The following is a 27,652-nucleotide window of genomic DNA, read 5'->3' as shown; positions in this document are numbered from 1 at the left end:
CCCAGACCAGCAGCATCAGTGCCACCTGGGAACTTGTTAGAAATATGAATTTTCAGGCTCCATCCAGACCTGCTGAATCAGAACCTCCGGTGATGGGGTCCAGTGACCATGAGCTTTAACAAGACTTCCAGAGATCTTGATCCATGCTCAGACTTGGCCTCACTGATCTAATTTCACCCTCACAGTAATCTTAGGGAAGATGGGAGATTAACTCAACTGGTGAAGAATCTGCCTTCAATGTCAGTTCAATTCCTGGGTTGGGAAGATCCGCTGGAGAAGGGATAGGCTACCCACTCCAGTATTCTTGGGCTTCCCTGGTGGCTCAGAGAGTAAAGAATCCGCCCACAATGTGGGAGACCTGGGTTCAATCTCTGAGTTGGGAAGATCCCCTGGAGAAGGGAACAGCTTACCCATTCCAATATTATGGCCTGGAGAACTCCATGGACAGAGGAGCCTGGCAAGCTACAGTCCATGGGTTCGCAAAGAGTCTGAAACGACTGGGCGACTTTCATTTTCACCAAAGAGGATAGTGGAACTTGAAGAAGTCAAGTGACTTGTCTGAGATCACACAGCTGGTACATGGCAGAGATGAGAGTGCAGTTAAGTCTCTCTGACTCCACAAGGGGGCGCTCTGACCCAACATACCTCCTAAGACATTTCCTCCATCAGCGCCTGAGCTCTGACTCAGGACCTTCTCCGTGGGGTCCAGGTTGAGGGGCTCAGGAATTGGTGCCCGTCCCTCCTGGGAGCAGGTGTGGGAACCAGGGGCAGCTGGGAAGGGGCCGGAGGGAGTTCAGTCCTCCTGCTCCAGCGGGCAGGGCCTTACCGTCCTTCCACAGGTCGGCCACAAACTTGTCTGAAGAGGCGTTGAGGAGGGAAGTCACATTGTCATTCAGAGGGTCCATGTTCTTGGTCAGCCAGGCGCTGGCATTGTAGTCCACCTGTCAAGGACCACCCCACCGGTCAGGTGCTTTTGCTTCAGTTTTGAACTAAGGACAGGGCCCCAGACTTTCCCCCCACTGCCCCAGATCTTCTGAAGTCAGAGAGGAAACATGAGCAGCTGCCATAATGGGAATCCACGAACACCAGTGAAGGGACCGACAACTCAGAACTTTAAAGGGCCCTGACCACAGTAGGCCTCAGCCATGACCTACTGGGAAAGGCTCGTCTCTATCCCTGCCTTCTCCTAGCAAGCTTCCTCTGGCAGCCTCCTCGTTAAGAGCCCAGCACAGAGATTTGATGGTGGCAAATACCCTCCCCTCACACTCAGCGTTCACCTCTCATTCAGCAAAGGCTTGACAACAATCTGCTTTTAAATTGAATCTGGGACCTCTTTTTAATTTTATTATTTTGACTATGACATGGAAGGAACTGATCAAATAGTTCCGGTGGGGTTTTACAGGACATGGGTTGTTATGGTGATGGGCAGGTCTGATCTTGGCTGTGTGCCAATAAAACTTTATTTACAAAAACAAGCTGTGGGCCAGGTTTGGTACCTGGACTGTAGTTCACCAACCCCTGGTTTAGAGTGTTGCCTGTTTCTATGATATAGCAGACATACCAGGGAGTCAATAAACGTTTGCAAGCCAGACTATGTCTTTCCTACGTGATCCAGGACCCTCCGGAGCCATAGGGAAAGGGCCTGTATATTAAGAACTACGACATGATGATGGTGGTGATGACAGTGATGACGGAGGAGGGGGGAGGGGAGAAAAGGGGAGGAAGGAGGAGAAGGAAGAAAAAGAAGACATCGCAGATTTCCCTGAGTGGCACAACCTGGCAATGGGAAACCCAAGGCCATAATAAAGGAGATTCCTGTTGGACTCAGAAGTGAGTTTAGTGTCCCCCCATTCCAGCTGGCCCTTCCTGTTGGGTTTAACTGGTAGCAGGAAGGATTTGAGTCTATACAGGAAAGAACTGCCTGGCTACCATGGAAGTGAAAGTTACTCAGTCCTGTCCGACTCTTTGCAACCCCATGGACTATCCATGGAATTCTCTGGGCCAGAATACTGGAATGGGTAGCCTTTCCCTTCTCTAGGGAATCTTCCCAACCCAGGGATCGAACCCAGGTCTCCCACATTGAAGGCAGATTCTTTACCAGCTGAGCTACAAGGGTAGCTTGGCTACCATAGTTGGAGCGTATTAGTGGCCTCTCTAATATATATCTCATATATATCTATAATATACAACATACATATTAGCCTATTATAGCATATATATTCTCTATCTTTAATATATAGGTATTATATATACATTAGCCCATTATTTGTTATATCTCTAAATCTTGTCCCTTACTGATGCTTAGACAAATCACATATAAAGTTCGGTTGGGGTCTGACTTACACCAGATGCCTCTGGGTCCTGCCACTCCCAAGTTGCTCCTACTTGGAGCATCCTGTCTGGGTCCCCTGGGATAACAGACCTATGGGACATTCGCCTGGTACCTTTCCAGCGTAGTGGATGATAGAGAATTCAGTTTTGTCCTTGAGCTGCTTGGGCTTCTGAAACTTGGGGTGGCTGCCCTGCTCCGAGCACAGCTTCTCCACAAAGGACTTGTCTGTGGCTTTGGGGAACCAACACTCCTCGTCCAGCAGGGCCAACACACCAGGAGGGTTGTTCTGTGGAAGACAAGCAGATCACAGCAAGGGCACCCGAGCCTCAGGCTGGCCACCCAAACACACGCATAGGCTCCATGACTGCATCTACTTACACAGAAAGGTGAATTTCCATGCTCCATCTCCACCCCCTCAATCTATCCTCGAAGTATTGTGTACCCAATGGACCAGCACTAGGGATGCAAGGGCCGGGAAGCATACACAACATCACAAAGGTTTCACACTTCTAGTAATAACCTGTGCTCCTTTACAAATAAATTCACCTGAGGGTTCCTTTGAGTAAAGTGCTCCCCTATGGCTGAGACCGTGTAAACTAAGGTGTCAGGAGTACCATCAAATCTGCACATGCCATTTGCTCTGCTGGAATGTTCTTTACTTTTTGGACTCAGATCAGAGAAGCCTTTCCTGGCTATTCTGTGCGAAGCAGCCATCCCTAAGCCACTCTCTGCTTTGTCCTTATCAGGGGTTTCAGTTGCTTCTTGCGTTTGTCTAGATTCATTGTCTGCTCCTCCAGGAGGGCAGGGACTGTGTCCATCTCGTTCAGTGTTATATCTCAGCCCCTAAAGAGAGGGCCCAGCACATAGTTGTTGTTTAGTCGCTAAGTTGTGTCCAAGTCTTTTGCAATCCCGTGGACCACAGCCTGCCAGGCTCCTCTGTCCATGGGATTTCCCAGGCAAGGATGCTGGAGCCGGTTGCCATTTCCTTCTTCAGGGGATCTTCCTGACTCAAGGATCGAACCTGCATCTCCTGCATTGGCAGGTGGATTCTTTACAGCTGAGCATATAGTAGGTCGTTCAATAATGTAGGTCAATCAATGGTCATTCAATAATGATCTCTTGTGCACCTACTATGTGCGTGGTTCAAGGAGTTCGGGATGGGGCAGTGAACAAAATCCAGACCCTTGCCTTTGGGAATGAGACTGGAGACAGGGGAAGGGGAGGGGCAGGTATGCTGGGAAGGGGAAGAAAGGGGAGGGATAAAAAGAAGAAACACCTTCGATAGGAAAATGTGGGCTAAAGGACAGGGAATTTAGTTCACGAAGATTCAGTTTACAGCCTTTCAGGACTTGGGGAGGCCATGCCCGAGTGGAGAGAGCAACAGGCTCTGCGTGCCGGCTGCACTGTGTGATGTGGGGCCTCACCGGCCGCTCGATGAGCTCAATGCAGGGCTGCAGGTCCAGCCCAAAGTCGATGAAGTTCCACTCGATGCCCTCGCGCTGGTACTCCTCCTGCTCCAGGATGAACATTGTGTGGTTGAAGAGCTGCTGCAGCTTCTCGTTGGTGTAGTTGATACACAGCTGCTCGAAGGAGTTCACCTGAGCACACAACACCGGGGAGACCCGTGAGCATCACGGTCCAAGTTAGGGGACTCGGGGCCCTGAGGAGCTCCGTGCTGGAGAGACCCTACACTGGATACCCTTTCCACGAGTCTGCTCTGCCATTTCAGCACCCAGATAAGGCTCAGGCCCCACTGAAGGCTGCCCAGGGTTCATGAGGGCTGGTAAGAGTTACTTATTCCCATGTCACGTGGTTTTAAGAATGCTGATCTCCATCTGCACAATGATTTATAGATAGAATAACCGTGTAAGGTATTTCAACACCCCAATTTTTTTGGCCATACCCCATGCCATGGGATCTTAGTTCCCTGACCAGGGATTGAAACTGTGTCCCTGCAGTAGAAGTGCAGAGTCTTAACCCCTGGACTGCCAGGGAAGTCCCTCATTATCCCCATATTACAGATGTGGAAACTGAGGCTCAAAGAGGGAGTAATTCCATAGTAGACATGTTTTGGAGTATCTGTAAATCTTAACATATTCTCTTTCACTGAGAACTTCCCTCCAACTCATGGGAGTGGGACTTAGTAGCCATTTTATACTCTATGAAGTACTGAAAGACCCTAAAAACAGTGCCTGGCTCTGAGATGACCATATGACTCAACTCAGGTAAGATTTAATGACACTCAACTCCAAGATGTGGGACAGAACTACTGGAAAGAATTGGAACTGGTTGGAAATAAGAGGCAGTCTGGATTGATGGCAGCCATACTTCCACCATGAGGGGAGATCCTGCTTGAGAATGAAGCCAAAGTGGAGGATAGCAGAGAGAGGGAGATGGCAGGAGTTCAGGTCCTGCCTGTTGGATCCAGCTGTACTTCTGGCCTCAGTTTACAAACCAGTACATTCCCCACTGGACTTCTGTCTCTTAAACCCTCAAAGATTTAACCTTCATGAGACAGCTTCCCACCCTGTAGTAGCTGCCTGCCTTTCTCCAAAAATAATGAATTTCTCTAAGTGGAAGCTAATTTCCAGAGAACCGGGACCATGTCTATTGCAACCCTGCCAAGTTGTACCTCAAAGATCTCAAATCCAGCAATGTCCAGGATCCCCAGGAATGAAGCTCCTTGCCGGTGGGTCTTGTCCAGGGCTTTGTTCACGCGGGTAAGTATCCAGCGGAAAAGGCGCTCATAAGTGGCCTTGGCCAAAGCTTCTACAGCAAAGTCTGCCTGCAGGGAGTAAGGGGACAGGGTTACTCCCAATGGGCTGCGTTTTCACAAGAGCCTGACTGGTGGTCCTGGATTTTTATACTCCCTCTACCTACAATTATGCCTTAAAAGATAAACAAAGAAAAGGAAAGTATACCATCTCTGCAACTGGCAATAAGGGACAGAGTGGTTAGACCTAAGGAATGGCGATATGGCTAAGTAGTCACTTTCTGTCAGAGGAACCTGGAACAGAGTGGAGCCTGCTCCATCCCAGGGTCACTTAGAGGCAGTCAGTACTGCCTCTAGAAAGGGTCCAGAGACGTTTCCAGAGGTTAAGTCAGCCCTCATACCTTCAACTAAGACATCAAGATGAGGTCAGGAGTGAGACTCGTATTCTTGCTCAGCCAGTGTTGTACCTTCAAAACCTGACATGGTACTTTGATTATTCTAGTACTGGATAGACGGGATAAAAAGATGGATGGATGGGTGGATGGATGGAAAAGTCCTTCCCTGAAAGCCACCAGGAAGTTTAGGTCTTTTGAGCATGAGCCACCCATTGTCCTTGTTGGGCACGTGCAGTAAATGGTGTACTTTCCTTCACCACAAATTGGCTTTGCTGCATGGTTGATTCACAGACACAAGTTTGGTTAGGTAACAGATGCATGAGTGGGTGGGTGGATGGATGGATAGATGGGTGGATGGGTGGACGGATGGGTGGGTAAATGGGTGGATGGGTGGATGGATGGACGGTTGGGTGGGTAAATGGGTGGATGGGTGGATGGATGGATGGAAGGGTGGATGGATGGATGGGTGGATGGGTGGATGGATGGAAGAGTCTTCAGGAATAAATGACAAATGCAGAAATAAATGGCAAATGCATCATTTACCTGTTCTTTCGTTTGAGCCTTCTGAACCACATCCCGCCCGACTTTGATACGTGGGGTCAAGATGGATCTGGTGAAATCTGTCACATTAATTCCCATGAGGTGGCAAACTTTCTGAGCCGCTGGATGGAGAAAAGAAGCATATTAAGTGCATCACAAAAGTGAAGGCTTGGAAAAGAAGGCATATCACATGGGATATCTGTGATCTGTGGATACACTGTTTTTTTCTCAATGACATGGAACATGACAGTGACCACAGCATGAAAGAGTCCTAAAAACTGCTGTAATTAGTGACCTCACCCCCAACGTTTTACCAAGAGGCAATGATGGGGCTGGGATGGAGGTGTGCCCCAACTGGGGGCTTAGGGTCAGAGCCGGTCTCAGGTCCTTGCTCTCTTCCCACTTCGTAGCCATGTGATTTTTTGGAAATGCTACTCAACTTCCCAAACTCTAGCTTCCAGAAATGGTCAGCTATTTGGTATGTTGTTTGATTGTCAATGGGATTAAATGAGGTAGGTATATACCTGACATATAGTTAAATTCAATAAGCATTTGTTCTGCCATTCCAAGATATACAGGGCAATATATGTAGAGAGAAAAATATTTGAAACAAATGTTTATTCACAAGGGAACAAACAAACATATTATGGTATTTTTGTAAGTACTTTTTCTCTAGAAAAAAAAAGTTGCAAGGTGATGCCTATAGTGTGATATCATCCCTGTAAATAAAAAAACGCACTCACAAAACACAACTGTATATTGTTCAGACATATGTGTGTGAAAGGATAAACATAAGACCAGAAGGGTATATGGTAAAGTACAATTGTGGTTGTCAGGGGGTTCAGGGAGAAGAACGGGACCCAGATGGGAGAATAAGAGGTGTCAGTTTTCTTGTGTCTTGTTTCATTCTAAAGATAAAGAAGTATTCAAAAATAGTCACAAATGTCCATTCTGAATGGTGGACACATGGGCTCCTGTTGTGTTCATGTAGTTCTGCATTTAAAACGGTTTTCTCAAAAAAAAAAAAAAATCCAGCATTAGCTGCTTCCTTAATGTGAAGACTAGTGATACGCAATGGTCTGGATTGGAACAGAACTACACAATAGCAGTGGGAACTACTGCATAGTTGGAGCTACTACATGGAACCACACGATGAATGGTGTAGTTTTAGGATTCTCCTCCCCCCCGCTTCTTTTTGCAAAGGCATTCTTTTCATTTCTGTTCCCCTGAGGGTCTGTCCTCAGAATGAGATTTTCATTAACTTGCCATTTTGGGGGAGTGTAAGACATAAGAAACAACTGACCGTTCAAAAGGGAGCTTGGAAAAGCAACCCAATATACAGCTTGAGATAGGGGTGTTGAGGCCACAGGTGAGCAAGCTGGGAACCCAAGTCACCCTTTCGGATCAGCCACCAACAAGCATGGTGGTATCCAGGCCATCTTTTTGAAACACGAAACACTGTATATTTACAGGTAGGGCTGTCAGATTTAGGAAACACATACAGGACACCCAGTGAAACTTGAACTTCAGATAAGCAATGAACAGTTTTTAGTATAATTCAGTTCAGTTCAGTTCAGTCCCTAATATTGCCTAGGACATACTTACAATCAGAAGTGTTTATCTGAAATTCAAATTCCACTGGGTATCCTGTGTTTTATCTGACAACCCCGTTTCAGGGAAATGTGAGGTCTGTCTCCCCAACAAGACCATACGTGGCATAAGAAATGGGGCAGTTCCTTCTCATTTCTCACTGTATCCCACTGCCCGGCATATAGCAGGTGTTCAAAAATACTCGTTTAACAAAACAAACGAGTGTGGGGTTTTAGAAGAGATACTCCCTAAGGATGCTGTCTCATCCAAAACTTAGTTTTTCCCCACACACTCTGACTGGAGAATTTTCCACGCAGGATCTTCAGCAGTGAAAATTTTGAAAAAAGAATTAAGTGATAGTAACCCAGGATAGTTCTTATTAACACCCCAGATATCCTCATCCAGAAAAATAACCAAGACAATGTGACCTTCCCTCTCATCACCAAAGTCACCAATTATCACGAAAAAAGCAGCAAGCACCTGTGTTATCCGGCATGGAAGCCTGATCTGTGTTTCTTTCCTTCTTGAAGACAATATTTCCGAGTTGCAGGACAGATGACACCACCCTCAATATGGCTGCAGTGAGGAGAGAAGGCCAGATAAGACAAGGATGCCAACATCAAGGTCTGGAGTCTATAAGTCATTGAGGACCCAGAGCCGGCCTACAGCTTTCCCCCAGAGAGACTCTGCTCTGAGCCTTTGTCTAGTTTTGTTCAGTCACTAACTTGTGTCTAACTGGAAAAAGCCAAACCATCCCAATTCCCCGCTAAGAGGAGAAAAGACCAGCTAGGGCAGAACAGAATATTTTTGGATTGTTGCTAAAAAGCTTGCTCTACAATGGAATTATGAGCAGGAGGGCATGGCCATCTACAGCCTGTGGACCAAATCCAGCTCATTACCCGCCCTTGAAAATAAAGTTTTATTGGAACCCAGCCAAACTCATTCACTTACACACTGTCTATAGCTGTTTGCACGCTAAATGGCAGAGTTCAACAGCTGCCATGGAAATCATATGGCCTAGTAAGGCTAAAATATTTACTATCTGGCCCTTCGATACATCAAGGAGATTGAATGATTAGCAACTACAAACAAACAAATAAAAAAGCCCTGCTGTATCTCACAGACATGAATGCTGAATGAAGGACTTCAAATGCAAACAAGAACATGTCACACAAATCCGTTTAACAGGCACATCTATGCCGTTAGAAGTCAGGACGGTGGTTAGCCTTGACGGGGGAAGCTAGGAGAAGGAGCGTGAGGAGCCCCACGGGGGCTGGTGGTTGTGCTCTCTTAGTTAAAGTAGGCACCAGTTACGCAAGTGTGTTCAGTGTGTAAAAATTCATCAACTATATACACTTATACACAATCTTCTAAATGTAAGTTGCTGGAGAAGACTCTTGAGAGTCCCTTGGACAGCAAGGAGATCCAACCAGTCCATTCTAAAGGAGATCAATCCTGGGTGTTCATTGGAAGGACTGATGCTGAAGCTGAAACTCCAATGCTTTGGCCACCTCATGAGAAGAGTTGACTCACTAGAAAAGAGTCTGATGCTGGCAGGGGTTGGGGGCGGGAGGAGAAGGGGACGGCAGAGAATGAGATGGCTGGATGGCATCACCGACTCTGTGGACATGAGTTTGAGTGAACTCCGGGAGTTGGTGATGGACAGGGAAGCCTGGCGTGCTGTGATTCATGGGGTTGCAAAGAGTCAGACACAACTGAGCGAGTGAACTGAACTGAACTGAAAGACAAAACAAAACCCTGTGCTTCTTAGCATGCTCTGGCTGGGTGTGTGAACGTTCATGTTAGGATGAAGAAGGGGCAGTCTTTTCCACTGGTCGTCGAGGCACCTCCAGACAAAACAGTGTGTTGCCAGATCCCGGGAAGCCTTCCGACCCCATACTCAGTCCATGTCACTGTCCAAATGGTTTCTGGGCCTGAAATCCTCCCAAGACCATGAGTTCCTGGAGAGTAGGGGGCTGTCCTATCTTCTTTATATTCCCCTAACCTTCTCCAGGGTCCGGACACATATGGGGGAGGGAGGGTAGATGGATGGATGGAAAATGAAGTGATGGATGGAAGGAAGATGGATGATGGATGGATCAATGAATGGATAGATAATAGATGGATAGATCAATTAATGGGTTGATGAATATAGATAGATGGAGGATGGAGGGATGGATGGATGGACAGATGGATGGATGGACGATGAAGAGATGGATAGGTGGATGGATGGATGGATGGAGGACTGATCAATGCAAATACTTGGCTTTAGATTACCTGAGGTGCAGATCACCCAGGATTTCCAAGAAGAAATCACTCTTCCAAGAACAAAACATAGAGATTCCAGCCTACTCTGATTCCTCAGGCCAAATTAGGGATGACAATCTTTCTTGGGGGGATTTTTTGGAACCTTTTGTGACCTTTTGGGCTTCCCTGATAGCTCAGTTGATAAAGAATCTGCCTGCAAAACGGGAGACCCTGGTTTGATTACTGGGTTGGGAAGACCCGCTGGAGAAGGGATAGGCCACCCACTCCAGTGTTCTTGGACTTCCTTTGTGGCTCAGCTGGTAAAGAATCCATCTGCTATACGGGAGACCTGGGTTTGATCCTTGGGTTGGGAGGATCCCCTGGAGAAGGGAACAGCTACCTACTCCAGTATTCTGACCTGGAGAATTCCATGGACTGTATAGTCCATGGGGTCGCGATAAAGTTTTACTACAACTGTCCTCACACGTTAGGGACCCTGGCCCAGCTCAGGAGGAGAAAGGCCTAGACCACCCACCCATAATATGCTCCCACTCACCACTGGAGAAACTTTCCTCTCAGGTGAACAAAGTTTCTGTCAAAAGGAAACAGCTGAGGCAGTTTCTTTAATAACATCTATGAAGGAGCTCTATAAACAATCAGGTGCGATACTCACAGTTCTTAAACTGAAAGTCTAAATGAGGGACTGCTGAAACGCCTGCATGATAAGTAGTGAAACTCAGGGTTTCTCAGCCCGGGCACTAGTGAATTTTGGGCCCAGAGAGTTGATTGTGGGGGGCGTCCCATGCATCATTACAGGGTATTTAGCTGCATCCTTGCTGTCTAACCACTAGATGTCAGTACTGCTGTTTCTGTGTTCAGTCGCTAAGTCCTGTCTGACTCTGCGACCCCACGGACAGCAGCATGTCAGGCTTCTCGGTCCTTCACTGTCTCCCAGAGTTTGCTCAAATTCATGTCCACTGAGTTGGTGACGCTTTCTAGCCATCTCATCCTCTGTCAGTAGTCTACCCTTTCCCAAGTTATGACAACCAAAAATGTCTCCAGACATTGCCAATTGTCCCCTGGGGGCCAACCCCCCCCCACCCCTGGTTGAGAACCACTGGTCTAAATGAGAAAAGCAGAATGATGGGGACTGCAGGGACTCATGGGGGCCACAACCCTGTATGAAAGGTGACAGCTGCGACTCCAATCATGGCCACAAGGGAGGCAAACCCAGAGCTGCCAGACTTCTGCTTTTTCCAAAGATGACGGGGAAACCCAGATTTTCACGTGAAATCTACCCAAGTTTAAAATTAACAACTTGGAGACTTCCCTAGTGGTTCATAGGTTAAGAATCTACCTCGCAATGCAAAGGACGTGGGTTCGATCCCTGGCTGGGGAGCTAAGATCCAACATGACACGGGGCAACTAAGCCTGTGCGCCACGACTAGAGAGCTGGCATGCGGTAACTAAGAGCCTACCTGTTGCAACTAAGACCCAACACAGCCAAGTAAATAAATAATAAATTTAAAAATAAATAAATAATAAAAAAATAATAAAATGAACAACTTTAATGTGGAGGTCAATCTCTTCTGTGAACTCAGGTGCTGCCAGTTTACACTTTCTTGTGTAGATAACATGGTCACAAAAATGACAAAAGAGTAGTCACCACTCCCAGGTCATAAGAGCTGGTGGACAACAAAGCAGCAAAGTGGACAGGGTTGCCCAGATGGTAAGGGTGGCGAGGGCTGGTGTCTAGGGCAGTGGTTGAAAGCATGCACTCTAGTGTTAGGATGTCCTGAATTCAAATTCTAGCTTCATCTTGCAGAGTCTCAGTTTCCCCATCTGCAAAATGGAGACAGTAACAGAAGTACCTGCTTCATAAAATTTATATCAGGAGAGATGCTGCAAGCCACATACCTGGCCCAGTGGGTGCTAAATAGCAGTTGATTGGTGGCCATCAAAAAAGTGACCATCCAGAACCTGCAAATATAACCTTATTTGAAAAAAGATCCCTGCAGAGGCAATTAATGAAATCACCTTAGATTAAACTCTGTGTGTGTGTGTGTGCGCATGTGTGCATGCTGTCATGCCCCACTCTCTGCAACCCCATGGACTGTAGCCCATCAAGCTCTTCTGTCCATGGGATTCTCCAGGCAAGAATTCTGGAGTGGGTTGTCATTTCTCCCTCCAGGGGATGGTCCTGACCTAGGGATCAAACTCGAGTCTCCTGTGTCTCCTGCACTGGCAACTGGATTCTTTACCATCTGCACCACCTGAGAGGTCCCTAGATTAAACTGGTGGGCCTTAAGTGCAGGAGACCTGAGCCCAATCCCTGGAGAAGGGGATGGCAACCCACTCCAGTATTCTTGCCTGGGAAATCCCATGGACAGAGGAGCCTGGAAGGTCACAAAGAGTTGGAAATGACTGGGAGACTAACACTAAATTAAACTGGCCCTAAATCCAATCACAAGTGAGCTGATAACAGAAAGAAGAGGAGTCACACAGAGCAGAAGAAACATGAAGAAGGCAGACTGGGGTGATGCGTCTACAAGCCGAGGACTGCTGGCAGCCACAGAAGGCAGGAGACTGACCCGGGATGGATTCTCCCCCAGAACCCCTGGAAGGAACCCACCCCGGCCACACCTTGGTTTCAGACTCCTGGCCTCTAGAACCATGAGAGAATACATTCCTGCTGTTTTAAGCCACCAAGCAGGGGATCATTTGTTACAACAATGACAGGAAACTAACATGCCACCCGTACTACTGAGAAGCAGGAAACAGGTTTCTCAACATGTAACAGATGCGCCACCTGCACACAGTATGTACAGAGGGTGACCCACCTGCCAAAGCAGGAGACGTTCGATCCCTGGGTTGGGAAGATCCCTTGGAGTAGGAAATGGAAACCTCCTCCAGTATCCTTGCCTGGGAAATCCCATGGACCAAGGAGCCTGGCAGGCTACAGTCCATGGAGTTGCAAAGAGTTGGACATGACTGAAGCAACTTAGCGTGCAGGAAACCTTTAAAACATTTCAATAGTTAGGGACTTCTACTAATTTATCTGAAATGGTATAACCAGGACACACACTTGGTGATTTTACAGAAATTGTTGTTTAGGACAAAGTCCAGAGTGGATGGAACTGTGGAAATCTACTCTCTGCATAAAAACGATCAGTCAATGATGATATAGGTGGAACCCAGAAGCGGCATCAATTGTGAATGACTGACATATGAAAAGAGACCTAGATAGCCTCAGGGAGGATCTGAGGGCTGAAACGCTGGAGCTGGCTGCTGGGAGTTCACATCCTGGCTGTGTTATTAGTAGCTGTGTGACTTGGAGCCAGGTATTAGCCTCTCTGGGCCCCCACTTTACCATCTGAAGGCCATAAGAACACTTACTTCATAGGACTGTCATGAGGGTTAAATGCATAGTACTTAAACCCAGGGGCTTCCCTGGTAGTTCAGCTGGTAAAGAATTTGCCTGCAATGCAGGAGACCCGGGTTCGATCCCTGGGTTGGGAAGATCCCTTGGAGGAAGGCATGGCAACCCACTCCAGTATTCTTGCCTGGAGAATCCCCATGGACAGAGGAACCCGGTGAGCTGCAGTCCTTGGGATTGCAAAGAGTTGGACATGACTGAGCAACTAACACAGCACAACACACAGCACCTAAACCCAGACAGTGCTCAATAAACAGTAGTTGCTATGATGTCATCATGATTATGATGGTCTTACACTGCTGCTAGCTCTCTGTGCAACCGGGGGCAAGTACTTCTCTCTTGCTAAGGTCCAGGAGCCAGAGGAGACTGGTCACCTGGGCCCTCACGCAGCTCCAGGGCTCAGGCCTGACAGCACCCTCAGCTCCCCATTTTCCTTTGACCTTTTTGGGGAGAGTTGGAAACAGCCCTAGATTTATAATCAGGGTTGGTATACACAATGGTCTAAGCCCATGCCCCATGGGCATCAGTCATTTGTCCACTCTCATCTTTTTAAAAAATACTTATTCATTTTAATTCATTTACTTATTTGGCTGTACTGGGTCTTAGTTGCAGAATGTGGGATCTTCAATCTTCATTTCGGCATGCTGGATTTTTTGTTGTTGTTGTTATGGCATGAAGGATCTTTAGCTGAGGCATGCAGAAGCAGCATGCAAACTCTTTAGCTGCAGCATGTGGGAACTAGTTCCTTGACGGGGGATCAAACTCCGTCCCCCTGCATTGAGAGTGTGGAGTCTTAGCCACTGAACCACCAGAGAAGTCCCTGAACTCCCTCATCTTTTTCTTTTAAATTTTAAAATTATATTTATATATTTTTTATTACTTATTTTGGCTGTCCGGGCCTGAGTTGTGGCACACAGGATCTTCAATCTCTGTTGCAGCATGCAGGATCTGGAGTTGTGGTATGCAAACTCTAAGTTGCAGCATGTGGCTTTAGTTCCTGGACCAGGGATCGAACCCCGGCCCCCTGCACTGGGAGCATGGAGTCTTAGCCCCTGGACCACCAGGGAAGTCCTCACCCTCATCTTAATGCTTGCTCTACAGGCATACCAGGGCTTCCCAGGTGGCACTAGTGGTAAAGAACCCACCTGCCACTGCAGGCAGGTGGAGACATATGTTTCCTGCATTGGGACTGTGGAAATCTACCCTTTGTGGGAAAATATTCCATCAGTGATGATATAGATGAAACCTGAAGCGGCATCAGTTGTAAATGACTGACACCTGGAAACAGATCTAGACAGTCTCTGGGGGGATCTGGGGGCAGCGGCACTGGAGTTAGATGCTGGGAGTTCACACAGCTGCTAATAACCCAGCCAGGACATGAACTCGCAGCAGCTAACTCCAGCGCCCGCCCCGAGATCCTCCCAGAGACCTGTTTCCAGGTGTCAGTTATTTACCACTGATGCCACTTCAGGTTTCATCTATATCATCACTGACTGAATGTTTTTATGCAGAGGGTAGATTTCCACAGTCCCATTGTAGGAGATGGACGAGACGTGGGCTCGATCCCTGGGTCGGGAAGATTCCCTGGAGGAGGAAATGGCAACCCACTCTAGTATTCCTGCCTGGAGAATCCCATGGATAGAGGAGCCTGGAGGGCTACAGTGCATGGGGTCTCAAAGAGTCAAACGGGACTGAAGTGGCTTAGTACACACACAGCACGCGGTAGACATACCATCCACTCTATTATTTATTTATTTATTTTCAAATATGACTAGGTAGGTTGTCTGCATGTGTGCTCATTTGCTCAGTCGTGTCCCAGGCTTTTGTGACCCCATGGACTGTAGCCCGCCAGGCTCCTCTGTCCATGGAGTTCTCCAGATAAGAGTACTGGAGTGTGTTGCCATTTCCTTCTCCAGTACTCTATTGATACCCAGCACTTTCCTTTACAATCACTTCTCTTTCCTACGATTTACTTTAGTAAATCTTAAGTGAAAAATCAGCTTTCCTTGCCATAAGCAGATGGCCACAATTAAAATAAATACACAGAAAATAAATCATATTATCAAATGCTAGCAAGAGGCTGGCACCTGCCCAGGGTGCTTGACCTGGGGTCTGCTCTCCAAGGTTAAAAAGGTGATGAGCAGGTGCCAGGGAGGGGCGGAAGACTGCATAGATGCCAAACTGCCCCTCTCTTTGAAAATCAGACGGATTGAAGAGGACTAGAGAAGGGGTTTCTGCATCACTTATCGTCCAAGAAAGGAGTCCACAGTGTAGAACATTCCGGGTTCCTTCTAACCTTGGTTTCCATACCTTGGTTCTGACATAGACTTTTTTTTAATTTATAGAACAAAACCCACCTTCCCACATACAAAAACAGGGCACAGCAAATCATAAAGTGAGGTTTGGGATTCCGTGACACCCAAGAATGAGTCCCGGCCCCATCAGAGACTTGCTGTGTGTGTCTGTTTCTCTGTGCCTAAGTTTCTTCATTTGCAAACTGTGGTAACACCAGTCATCTCTCAGGGTTGTTGCAATATTAAATAATGTGCATAAAGCACTTAGCAGATGGTTTTGTCCCCTGATGTCTTCCCTTTAAATATATTAGAAGCATTTCCACATAAGGTAATGTCTGAAAGGACCCACTGTTTTCTTTCATAAGGTCAAACAATAATTGAATAAATCTTCTATCAGTTAATATTTTAGTTTGTTCCAAGTTTTTATTATGTACATAAAACTGAACATTCTGGTATATTTTTGGTACGTTTTTTAAAAAGGGAAATTTACCAAATACCTGGCCCAAAGCAAGTACTTAGTCATCAGTTGTATTTTTCTAAAAGCAAAGATTAGAAGTAAAATTAACTCATGTTTCAAATAAAATGAATCATTCTTGGAGGGGATGTCATTCAGGAAGGGATGCTGTTAGCACTGGATTCTGAAGTGGGATCCCAGCCAAAAGCCACAAAGGCCCACCATCTGTTACCTGACTCATGGAATCTTCTATTTTTCAGCCTCAAGTTATCTCTGGAGGAGCAGCCCGTCCTGCAAAATGCAGTTGCCCTGCATTTTGGCAACTGTAGCCCTTGTTCTGGGGCTTCAAAGGGGGTGCGAACATGTCAAGAAAGGGAAAATTTCCACAATCTTGTCCTGGTGTTTCCCAAAGAGATTAATCTTGAATACTGAGGTACATCTAATTCAGAAGGAAAAGTGTTTCTCGCACAGTATGGAAACCAAGAATGTCTCTATGAGCTTTCCAAGTCTGAGGACCAAATGTGTTTCTTGGTCATTGGTATGATGATATTGATCAATACTGACCCATTGCCAGAACTGCCTTTCCAGGAAGAATCCAAGTACACCCGCTGCCACAATTACTTTCCCTCCCCTCCACCGACATGTTCTTGATGAGGCCAATAACCTCTCTACCTCCAGCTTCAAGAATGGAATAGAGACCATAATAAAGGACATAACAGAGCTTTCTACAACCCTGGCTCATTGTGAGTAGTTCAGGATTATGCACGTCAACCTAGGCAATGAGACGTCATTAAGGGACTCAGGCAAGGAATCCACTACGCTCATTTCTGCTGGACATAAACCCAATGGATGTAAGGGCTGGAGCCACAACAGCCATTTGGTTGCCTAGAAACTATCACCTACTTAAAGACAAGGTTACTGAGATACCAAGTTCCAAAGACATTCTTAGAGTCCCAAGAATTTGCTGTTCATAAAGCCAGTATCCCTGAATTTTCCAGCTACATGAATGAATCATTTTACATTTTGCTTAAGCCAATTTGGTCAGTTGTAGTCAAGAGAGGCCTAATGTAGCCACTTTTCTAAGACAGCAAAAAGCCACCTAAAGTAATATTAATTTTCCTTCTTTTCCTTCTTTTTTTTTTTTTTGAGTGGGGAATTCAGAGAGCAGAAATCTGTCCCAACCAAAGAAAAGTCCCTAACTTATTCCAGTGGTACTGAGGCAGGAAAGGCAGGGCTGGGCCCAAGAATGGTCTCCTCATACACAGACATCAGGTGGAAGGCAAAGCCACCTTTGTTTCGCACTTAATCAAGCCATGATTCATGGAGGAATGGCATTAGCACAGAAACTTTGTAACTATGAGAAAGAAAGTCTGACCAAGAAAACAGTGGAGCATATGTAGTAAAAGTGCATGGGTTGCCAATGACCCTATATGACCTTTTATGTGTGGAGCCTGACTAGTAAAGGAAAATTTAAGGGAATACAGCTCTTAGAATCATGTACAGTGTCTTCAAGAGATAAATGCTCAAGACCAGGGACTGATGCTACTGGATGCAATCCAGGACACACTTCAACCTTCCCCTCAATGAATATTCCACCCTTAATCAGAAAGACCCACCTATTTAAAGGGCTAAAAATAAAAGGGGGATCAAAAAGAAAAACAACCCTGCAGGGCATCCCTCATTTGCGAGGACACCTACACTCTGTGTTGAGTGTGGAGCTTTCAATTCTGCGCTAAATGAACTGCTTCGCTGCTCCCTTTGCTCCTGAGCCTCAGTGTGTGCGTGTGTGTTCATTTTTTTTTCCCTTAGTACCTCATGTTTTTCACCCAAATTCTTTTGGACAAGTTGAACAAGAGCCTGGACTTCTGATAAAGCATTTCTGGGGTCAGTACCCAGAGCAGGAACCCAGAGGGGGTCTCCTGGCCAGCGCCCTCCTCAGGGTGAAAAGACTTACACAGCTGCTCCTCCTCAGTGAACCCCATGATGGCCATGGCCTCCACGGTTTCGTTGAACATCTCATCATCCTGGGCGGCCGGGATGGGCACGAAGCCATTGGAGAGGAATGTGTAGTTGTTGAAGCCTTCCAAAAGCAAGTCATCTAGAAGGAGAGGAAGATGGGGCGGTGGTCAGGAAAGACACTTCCATCTTGAACAGAAGACAGGAACCTGATAAAGGGTCTGGTCCAACATAATTTCTTTCCCTTTCCCGAGATTTGGACAGTTCAAAGCTTCCCTCTGTTTCATTGCATAGGAGCGATCACTAGCCATCACCCGCCTCATACAGCGGTGAAGCTTGTGCACTGCCCCAGGGTGCCTGGCAACTGAAATCCAGCCTTGGCCCCACTTCCTTAGCCAGGACGGTGGTATCTACTCAGAGGAAGAGACATCTTTAGCTCAGTGTCCCAAAGGTATCCTGCCTTTAGGAACAAAGCTGTCTGAAAAGTTAATCTTTATTCATCCACTTATTAAACTTTTATCAAAATTAAACCTGCACACAGATTTTAAATATCAGTGACTGAGCTACAGATATGAAGTTGGTACTAACAGCCTGAGAAATGCAACTTGCAGCTTCTAGTCATCACTGGTAAAATAGAATTTGACAGGAACTTCACGAGCATCCCAAGGAAGGAGAAAGGCACCCTTGTTTTGCAACCTTCATCAGCATTTGTTCCTGAGTCACCCCAGTTTTCCTTCTCTAATAATCAAATAATTCTCTAGCCATATATGATTTTACTGTATCTTTTTGGATGTGATTTTTGTTCTACATGTGTTGTGTAGTAGTTGATTCTGTCCTATCCTTATAAAACACGTTAAACTTAACAAATACTTTATGAGAAAAAAAATCAATTACTATCAAAAGGTTTATAATAAAAACACCATTGCTTGTCCCATCCTTTATCCAACTCCTACCTATAGTAGTTACCTACAGTTACTGCTTTTTATCTCTTTTAACTGTTTTTTCCATGGTAGTTATCACTATTTCTCTATATAATAGGCATACTATATACTATACTTATATGTTATATTAATGACTACTTCTGGATATGGGTTAGATACTGCCCACCATACACTTCCTGCTATGATAGAAAAAGATTTAGTTCTCTTACATCCTCTCTCTTCTCAAACTATTTCTAGCAATCAATGAGTGCTAGGTTTCTTCAGTCATGTCCAGCTCTTTGCGACCCCATGGACTGTAGCTCTCCAAGCTTCTCTGTCCATGGGCTTCTCCATGAAAGAGTACTGCAGTGGGTTGCTATTTCCTGCTCCAGGGGATCTTCCTGACCCAGGGATTGAACCCGTGTCTCTTATGTTTCCTGCATGGGCAGGCGAGTTCTTTACCACTAATGCCACCTAGGAAGCCCCTGTAATAATAGATAAAGCTTATATCAGGGGTTGGTATATCTAGTCTGCTGGTTGTCTTTACAAACAAAGTTTTATTGAAACACAGGCACCCCCATTTCATGCTACAATGGGAGCCAGAGTTGAATAACTGCAATAAAAACCATGCAATTCTCAAAACCTATATGGACTATTTGGCCCTTTAGTAAAAACACTTGCCAACTCTCTGTTTATGACATTTATTAAATATTTTTCTCTATAAAGCTGCATTATGTAGTTACATTCCTTTGTTGTTATTAACCCCTTTCTCCCTCAAATTTATAATTTATTTTCTTTTTTTCTTACACCATTTGCTTTTATGACAAACTCCAATATATCAAGTGCCCTCTTCCAGATCAATTGGTAATTAGGCTGGATTTGATTATACTTTTGGAGGGAATTCAGATGCTTTACTTTTTAAGTGAAGGTCTTTCATGGGTCAAGTCACTTGGAAGCTACTTGATAAAGTCGAGGTTAAATTGACCCAAGATGCCAGTTAACTCAAGCCTTTGGATTAACTGAAATGCTGATTAAAGTCACAAGGATCTGAGTCTTTGCCAAGATTTCATTATCCAGACTGAGGATATTTTTTAAAATATTCAGTTCTCTCTAAAACCCTAACCTCTTCCCAAACCTATCATCAAGTATACAAGTGGTTCCTAAGAATTTTAGTTAGCCTTATCCCTGCTCAATTTCTGGAAGACTGGAGGCAGAGCACAAAACCTGAACCCGTTTCCAAACAACCAGGCTGTTGACTTTGGTGGCACAGAGATGGAAGAAAAATATAAACATTTCTCTCTGGGCCAACCCACAGCATCTGTGCTGTAATGGCTAGTTTACCTATTTGCCACTGTGTAACATCCATTCCACTCCCCACTTTTATCTAAAATTGCTCCAGATGCCAAGTATCAAGATCAAATCATGAACGCTGCTCCCTCTAGTGGTGGAATATTGCAATACACCTCATCACAGCAAAGGTAGCAGTCCATGCATACTTTTGGAAATTTTCTAAGCAAAATAACTGACCCCAGGTCACAAAACTGATGGGACGCAAAACTTGTACTGTTCTCCTAAAACTTAGGATTTAAACTTATTACTATAATGTAGAGCATACTATGTACCTATATTGACAGGTATATTTCTATTTTCAGAATTTTATATATTCTTTTAAGTTAGTAAAGATTAATTATTCTGCATGCCTAGAACATATTCTATAATTTCCTACTGGAGTCTGGCATACAGTATAGTGTTTCTATGTGAAAAATGTTTTTCCTACAACAGAAAGCAGCAAACTACAGCACAGTGCATATTCCTATTTTTGTAAGTAAAATTCTACTGTAATACAGCTATGCCCACTGGTTTAGCATTGCCTATGGCTGCTTCTGCATTTACAAAGGCAGAGTTGAGTGGCTGTGACAAAAGCCATGTGGCCTACAGAGTCTAAGAGATTTACCATCTGGTTTGTTATAGAAAAATATAGTTGACCCCGCCGTATGAAAAGGCCACTTCAAAGTTACTTTCAAAACAGGTATAACAAAAAGTGCTTGGTGCCACTACAAAATTCCTTATGAAATCAGAGTGCATCTTAAATACCTGCAAGTTTTATAAACTTGCAAATATGGCAACTATCTTTTAAAAATTATTTAATTTACTTTTGGCTGTACTGGGTCTTTGCTGCTGTATGTGCGCTTTCTCTAGTTGCAGGAGCGGGGGCTACTCTTTGTTGTAATGCACCAGCTTCTCATTGAGGTGGCTTCTCTTGTTGCGGAGCACTGGTTTAGTTGCTCCACGGCATATAAGGTCTTCCCAGATCAGGGAACGAACCTGTGCCCCCTGCACTGGCAGGCAGATTCTTATCCACTGAACCACCAGGCAAGTACCTGGCAATTGTCTTTCTCCCCTCCTAGAAGACACAGATTGCGTCTATTTGGACTTGATCTCATCCAGTCTAATTATTAATTAATTATTTAATGCCTAACTGAAACTGACATCTGCTATGTCACATAGTAGATGCTCAGTAAATGAAGATGACTGACAGAAGCCACACTCACTCACTCAAAGGAGACGAGGAGATGCTGCCCAGAGATGTGTAACTCTTTCCCTGGCAGGATCTCAGGCTCTGTTTTAACAGCTATCGATTAACCCTAGAAAATGACGGCAGGGAGGGCTGAGGTCTCCCAGCAACTTCCGTGCTCATCACTTACTTCTCATCTTCTCCTTGGCTCCAGCAATCAGATAGTAAAAGATGTGGAAGGTCCTCTCGTCTCTGGCTTGGCGAATCGCACGTGACTTTTCCAGCAGATCTGGTTTGGGAGGAGTTAAGAATTCTAGAACCGCTGTGCTGGAGAAGACTCTTGAGAGTCCCTTGGACAGCAAGGAGATCAAACCAGTCAATCCCAAAGGCAATCAACCCTGAATATTCATTGGAAGGACAGATACTGAGGCTGGAGCTCCAATACTCTGGCCACCTGATGTGAAGAGTCGATTCACTGCAAAAGACCCTGATATTGCGAAAGATTGAGGGCAGGAGGAGAAGGGGGCAACAGAGGATGAGATGGTTAGATGGTACCACCATCTCATTCAATGGACATGAGTTTGAGCAAGCTCCAAGAGATAGTGAACGACAGGGGAGCCTGGAGTGCTACAGTATATGGGGTCACAAAGAGTTGGATATGACTGAGCTACTGAACAGCAACAACATAGAATTAATTCCAGGGATACCACATGTGCTTCTCCTGCAGGGAGATGACCTTCCTCCCCAAGCTCTGGCACACCAACTGCTGGAGGGGAAATCTCCAGAACCCGGGAGAAGCTCCCTGGAGAGTTTTGAGGACTCTGATTGCTGAGACAGATCCAGCCATTGGTCCACATGAGCTGACCTTCCAGTTCTGGCTCATAGATTCAAAACGAGACCACTAGGTGCTGCTGGCTGGCCCCAGTGCCAGAGAGAAGTGAGGGGAACAAAGGAGGTTAAAAAAGTATAAAAAGACAGGAGTCAAGAGACTCCAGGATGGAAGACTTCTGGGAGGGACATGAAATGAGACGTTTCCCCAACAACCATCCCCAATTTCTCTTCTGTACACTGAACTGTCTGTAGACATTACAGAGGTAAAAATAATTATACCCTCTATGGTCTGTTAATCCCTGTGCTCAGTGTTGACATGCATTTTCTCGTTTGCTTTTCTTTCTTGGAATACAATTGCTTTACAATATTGAGTTAGTTTCTGCTATATAACGAAGGGAATCAGCTATAAGAATACATATATCCCTCTCTCTTGGACCTACCTCCCTCCCACTCACCTCGGTCCTTCACAGGGCACCGAGCTGAGCTCCCTGTGCTTTACAGCAGGTTCCCATCAGCTATCTATTTTACGCGTAGTGGTATGTGTATGTCAATCTCAATCTCCCAATCTGTCCCACCCTCTCCTTCCCCCACTGTGTCCACATGTCCATTCTCTGTCTGCATCTCTATTCCTGACTTGGAAGTAGGTTCATCTGTACCATTTTTCCATTGTCTCATTTAAACCTCACACACTATCCTAAGATAGTTTGGAACTAAGAGCGAATATTGTTGACATTTTCAATACAGGGGAAACAGAGGCCCAGGGAAGCTCGGGGAAGGCTCATTTCCCAGGAGGACACAGTTAGGAAGCAGCAAAGCCAAGTGTTTGCAGTGGCCGAAATCATCTCAGCCGAGGGGCTGGGCTTCAGAGAGCTGGGTGCCAGTTCTGGCTGGCTGAGTGGCCTTGACTCAGCTGACTAGCAACTGAGCCTCAGGATGTTGTAAACATGCCCACTGATTAAGGAGAACCGTTCTGCTGTGGGGGGAGAGGTGGAGACCACGGGGGCGTGGGGATGGTGGGAGCCACACGGGCGGCTGGGCTGTCATACCAGGTGGATTTCCCGCACATAAGAACCAGGTTCTATCTGACTAAAAATCTGCCAAGATGCTAACCACCGAAGAATGAATAATCATTTCTTCTCTGTGTTCCCAGATCCACTGGTTTAAACTGTGTCTTCCCTGCTCTGTTATGTCAGGTCATGGGCACTAATTTCTCTTCTCAAGGCCTCATAATTGTGGGCTTGCCTGGTGGCTCAGATGGTTAAGAATCTGCTTGCAATGCAGGAGACCAGGGTTCAATCCCTGGGTCAGGAAGATCCCCGGGAGAAGGGAGTGGCTAGGGCCACAAACTCATCTGTAATTCCCGAATCCAGAAACTTCGGAAAACTGAACTCAGCTGGTGGCCATGACTGTTCTGAGCCTACACAAGGCTCTTCCTGGTCTCTTTATCCCCCATTGGAGACTAGTATGTGTTCTGCTGTATCTCATTTAGTCCTGGCCCAACTCTGGGGAGGTGGGGATGGTGCCTGGTCAGGTGAACCCAGCCATACCCTGAGCCCCCACTGGGATGCATGAGTGGGCACTGGTGGGCTGGTGGGATTCTGATTCCTTTGATTTACAGAAATAGCTTTCAGTTTGCTTTGCCAGAAGCAGGCTGTTCCTCTGGGAAAGTTCTATTTCCACTGACATCCTATTTGTGGGCTGGAGCTGCTCTGTTCCTAAGAAGGACAAGGGGTCTGGGCTTGGCCTTGAACCCTGGCTCATTAAGGATGAAGTGAAGTACTTGTGGATGAGTGGGTTGTCATTTCCTTCTCCAGGGGATCTTTATGACCCAGAAATCAAACCCAGGTCTCTTGCATTGCAGGCAAAATTCTTTATCATCTGAGCCACCAAGGAAGCTCTAGCCAATACTTAACTGGCCCTTATTCTGTCATGATTCTAAAAGCTTTAGTGTGTTAGCTGCTCAGCCTTGTCCAACTCTTTTTCAGCCCCATGGACTGTAGCCTGCCAGGCTCCTCTGTGCGTGGGATTCTCCAGGCAAGAAGACTGGAGTGGGTTGCCATTCCCTTCTCCAGGGGATCTTCCCGACACAGGGATCAAACCTATGTCTCCTGCCTTGCAGGTGGATTCTTTACCATTGAACCACCAGGGAAGTCCTTTAAAAGTATTACATGAATCAGTTCACTTGAGGCAGGTATTCTTAGCCTCCCCATTTCACTGATGAGGCATAGAGAGATTGAGTAATTAGCCCAAGATCACTCAGCTAGCGAGAGGTCCACCCAGAATCAAATATAGGCTGCTTGAGGTCCCCAAACCAAGGGACCACCACACTACAAGGCTTGCTTTTAAGTGAAAACAACCCCAGGGAAGAGTTGTTCTGGATGGCACCCAGGTGCTGGAGAGAGAGGTGGCTCTTGTGCTTTTCAGGCCCCCTAGGGCTCTGGGCATGAGGTGGGTGGTGCCAGGGGTGAGGATCCCAGGTGGCCCAGGCTCAGCAAAGGATACACGTCTCAATGTTGGCTCCCACGATGTAACCCGTGACATCGAAGTTGATGCGGATGAATTTGCCCTGCCAACAGGAAAACACAGTTCACAGTGGGGTCCCCAACCTCATCCCTCAATCCCATGCTGCAGGAAAGTAGGGCGAGAAAAGTCAGGGAGCATTCAGAGGGGCACCCACAAATCAGCATGGTCCCCCTCATTAATGGAATTCAGATACAATCTTTCCTATAAATTTCTTCATGAAATTATCTTTCTGAACCTCCTATGGAGGTCCCACTTTTTCTGCATAACAAAATGATTATTGTCTAAGTATTATCAACAACCCAAGTTCAGGGTTCCCCTGACCCCGTTAGGCTCAAGTGAGAAAGGGGAGGGGCCCATGAAGCCTGGGAAAGCTGGTGTGGGAAGTTCTGCCTCACTGACTATTGGCCTTTGTGAAGGCTGGAACCACATCTGAATTGTTTGCTGTGATTCTGAGTCCAGTTCAAGGTCTGGTATACAGTAGGTACTTAATAAAATGATCCAAATAAATGAAGAGAGAGAATGATGTGTGTAAAAATGCCTGTATGGATGCATACAGCAAGTGCTTAATAAATGTGTTTAAACTTGCATGTTCTTGGTACACAGTAGGTGCTCAATGCATGTTTTGCTGAATGAATGAACGAGTATTGTATACAATTTGTATACTAGGTGTTCAATGCTCAGTAAATGTTCATTGAATGAATTATGAATGTCAAATTCTAACAGGGAGCCGAGTATACAGCAGGTGCTCAATGAATATTTGTTGCATGAAGAGTGAATGAATGAATGAGGGAGTGAGTGGCTGGAACACTCACAGGGTGGTAAGTTGAAGACAGGACTGGAGTCACAGAGCAAAATGCAGCGCACACCTGCATCCCTTAAGCCTCAGACGCCCCGTGCACACTCACGCACCCTGCGTTCTCGGGCAGGAGAGGACACCGGGGGACCTGAGCCTTTTCTGGAAAACGCATGTAGCTTCACCACTTACGAATCGGGAGGAGTTGTCGTTCTTGACCGTTTTGGCATTGCCAAACGCCTCCAGGATGGGGTTTGCTTGTAGAAGCTGCTTCTCCAGCTCACCCTGAAATCCATTCACATGCAGTTATTAGAGAGAGTGAGGGTTCTGCCCTGGACAGAGGCCGTCACAAGCTCTGCCCCAACCCACGGTTCTCTCCTGTCCTATCCCTACCCACTCTGAGACCCCAGTGCTAACGTCCTGGTTTACGCGAGGATGTCAGAAGGGAAACAAATGGACGAGCTCTGTTACAGCCACGACATCTGTTCCCTAGAAGATAGGGCCTGCTCATCTATGGGACACGCTGAACTCTGGCACTGACACACTGGGATGTCATTGACATCATAGTGAAGCCGTGGAATTGTGCAGTGCACAATCTGCCCCGCTGTACATGGCAGTCCTGCTGCTGCTAATGTTTGACAAGCAGCCTTCTTTAAGCTAGACCGCTACAACACTTATGAAGGCTTTAGTGCATTTTTTTAAGTTGCAACTTTTCCTTTCTCAGGACCAGTTTTCTGAAGTCTCCTAGGGAAGACAAATAAGGAATGCACAAATCCCACCAGGAATACTTTGAACCAACTGCAGAACAAAGCCTCAAAGCGGGTTGCCTGAGCTCCATTCATCGGGTTAAATGCAGCTGAGACTGTACACAGCCCACTGCCCCTCTGAACAAACGCGGTCACGTGATTAACTGTGGCAGGAAAGGGCCAACGAGGTAAATCATGCCAGGAAGCAACGAGCTGCTCTTTGCCTAGCCCCGCAACACGGCAGCTGCAGACCGGCCCAGCAGCTCTCCCGACAGCTCCTCCTATAGGCCAGGCTGGGAAGTGTGGGTCCTAGGGGTTTTCTCCCGTTTTCTCTGCTGGTTCCCTGTCTTTTTTTATTTTTTCAGGGCAGTTGGACTAGGCTAAAAAGAACCTAGGAAACATTCTAAAAAGAGGTGAGTGCATGGCTTTCTCCCCTCCGCTGTGCACCAGGAGGGCACCGTGGGTGACTGTCCCAAAGGAACAGAACAAGAAGCTACTATTTATTTACGTGATTATTAGTCACACAAGCCCTCCTTCTTTGCAGATCCCAAAGAAGATGGACAGGAAGTGTCATCTCTGTGAAAATCGCAGCCACACTGGAATCCCCATGATTGGGAATGGTGGAAATTTACAAGGAGGGCTTTGCTTGACTAGTGGGGAGAAGACTAAAGGGGTCACTTTTGTCAACACAAACTTGGGGTCTCAGTATCCCCCGAGAAAGTCCCCTTTCTAGAACGGGAGTTCCAGCTGGTGGGGCCAAAAGATCCTTCTCAGGCGATCTGATCCACTCATTTCATGGGTGATGAGACAGTGACCCAGAGAAGTTAAGCGACTTGGCCAAAGTCACACAAGAGCAAATCCCAAAGAAGCAGCCTGATTCTCCTCCTGATGCAGGCACGATGCTGCCGCCCACGTCTAACTAAGATGGACTGAGTGTGACCCTAGGACACGCCAGGATCTCTTGATCTGAGGGTCCCTTCCAGGCTGGGACCCATACACGAGCCCCCCCAAGCTCTGCGTTAAGAGATGAGTTTGTATATGCAGAGGTTTGAGCAGGGCCTGGTTGGGTGTCGCATAGCTGGGGCCTTACCGTGCCACCGAAGCTAGTGTATCGTGAACCCCAAGACTTCCGTTTCTGGAGCCTTGGGTCAAGCAACCGGCATGCAAAGACAGACACGCACTGCACACACATGCAGAGGAAGACACACCAGTGCACAGGAACAGGCCTCGGGGGAGGAGTTTAGGAATGATGGCAGGGAGGGGAGACAAAGGCATGCCACAGCAGTGCCATTAACTGACTATCAAGCCAGGAAAGCTTTAGGGCCAGAAGGTCCTCAAAAGCTCAACCAGACGGGACAGACATCTCC

General features: G+C 46.4%; 1 protein-coding gene across 4 annotated transcripts in view; it reads right to left on the bottom strand.

Annotated features, from left to right (window-relative positions):
• MYH11 (myosin heavy chain 11) overlaps window positions 1-27,652 on the bottom strand; it is a 126,396-nt gene that overhangs the window by 35,506 nt on the left and 63,238 nt on the right. For all 4 annotated transcript variants that reach the window (XM_055409549.2, XM_055409550.2, XM_055409547.2 and 1 more), the window contains 10 exons: window positions 25,732-25,824; window positions 24,726-24,789; window positions 21,583-21,681; window positions 17,956-18,099; window positions 8,051-8,146; window positions 5,984-6,102; window positions 4,965-5,117; window positions 3,757-3,930; window positions 2,445-2,618; window positions 827-941 (listed from right to left, as the gene is read on the bottom strand). In XM_055409549.2, the coding sequence (XP_055265524.1) occupies window positions 827-941; window positions 2,445-2,618; window positions 3,757-3,930; window positions 4,965-5,117; window positions 5,984-6,102; window positions 8,051-8,146; window positions 17,956-18,099; window positions 21,583-21,681; window positions 24,726-24,789; window positions 25,732-25,824 (1,231 nt within the window). The remainder of the gene's footprint in view (window positions 1-826; window positions 942-2,444; window positions 2,619-3,756; window positions 3,931-4,964; window positions 5,118-5,983; window positions 6,103-8,050; window positions 8,147-17,955; window positions 18,100-21,582; window positions 21,682-24,725; window positions 24,790-25,731; window positions 25,825-27,652) is intronic.

Source organism: Moschus berezovskii, chromosome 27, assembly GCF_049115385.1.
Source record: "Moschus berezovskii isolate FMDL1 chromosome 27, NW_MosBer_1.0, whole genome shotgun sequence".
In the NCBI taxonomy this organism is placed as follows: domain Eukaryota; kingdom Metazoa; phylum Chordata; class Mammalia; order Artiodactyla; family Moschidae; genus Moschus; species Moschus berezovskii.
This window is presented reverse-complemented; position numbering and strand designations above follow the sequence as displayed.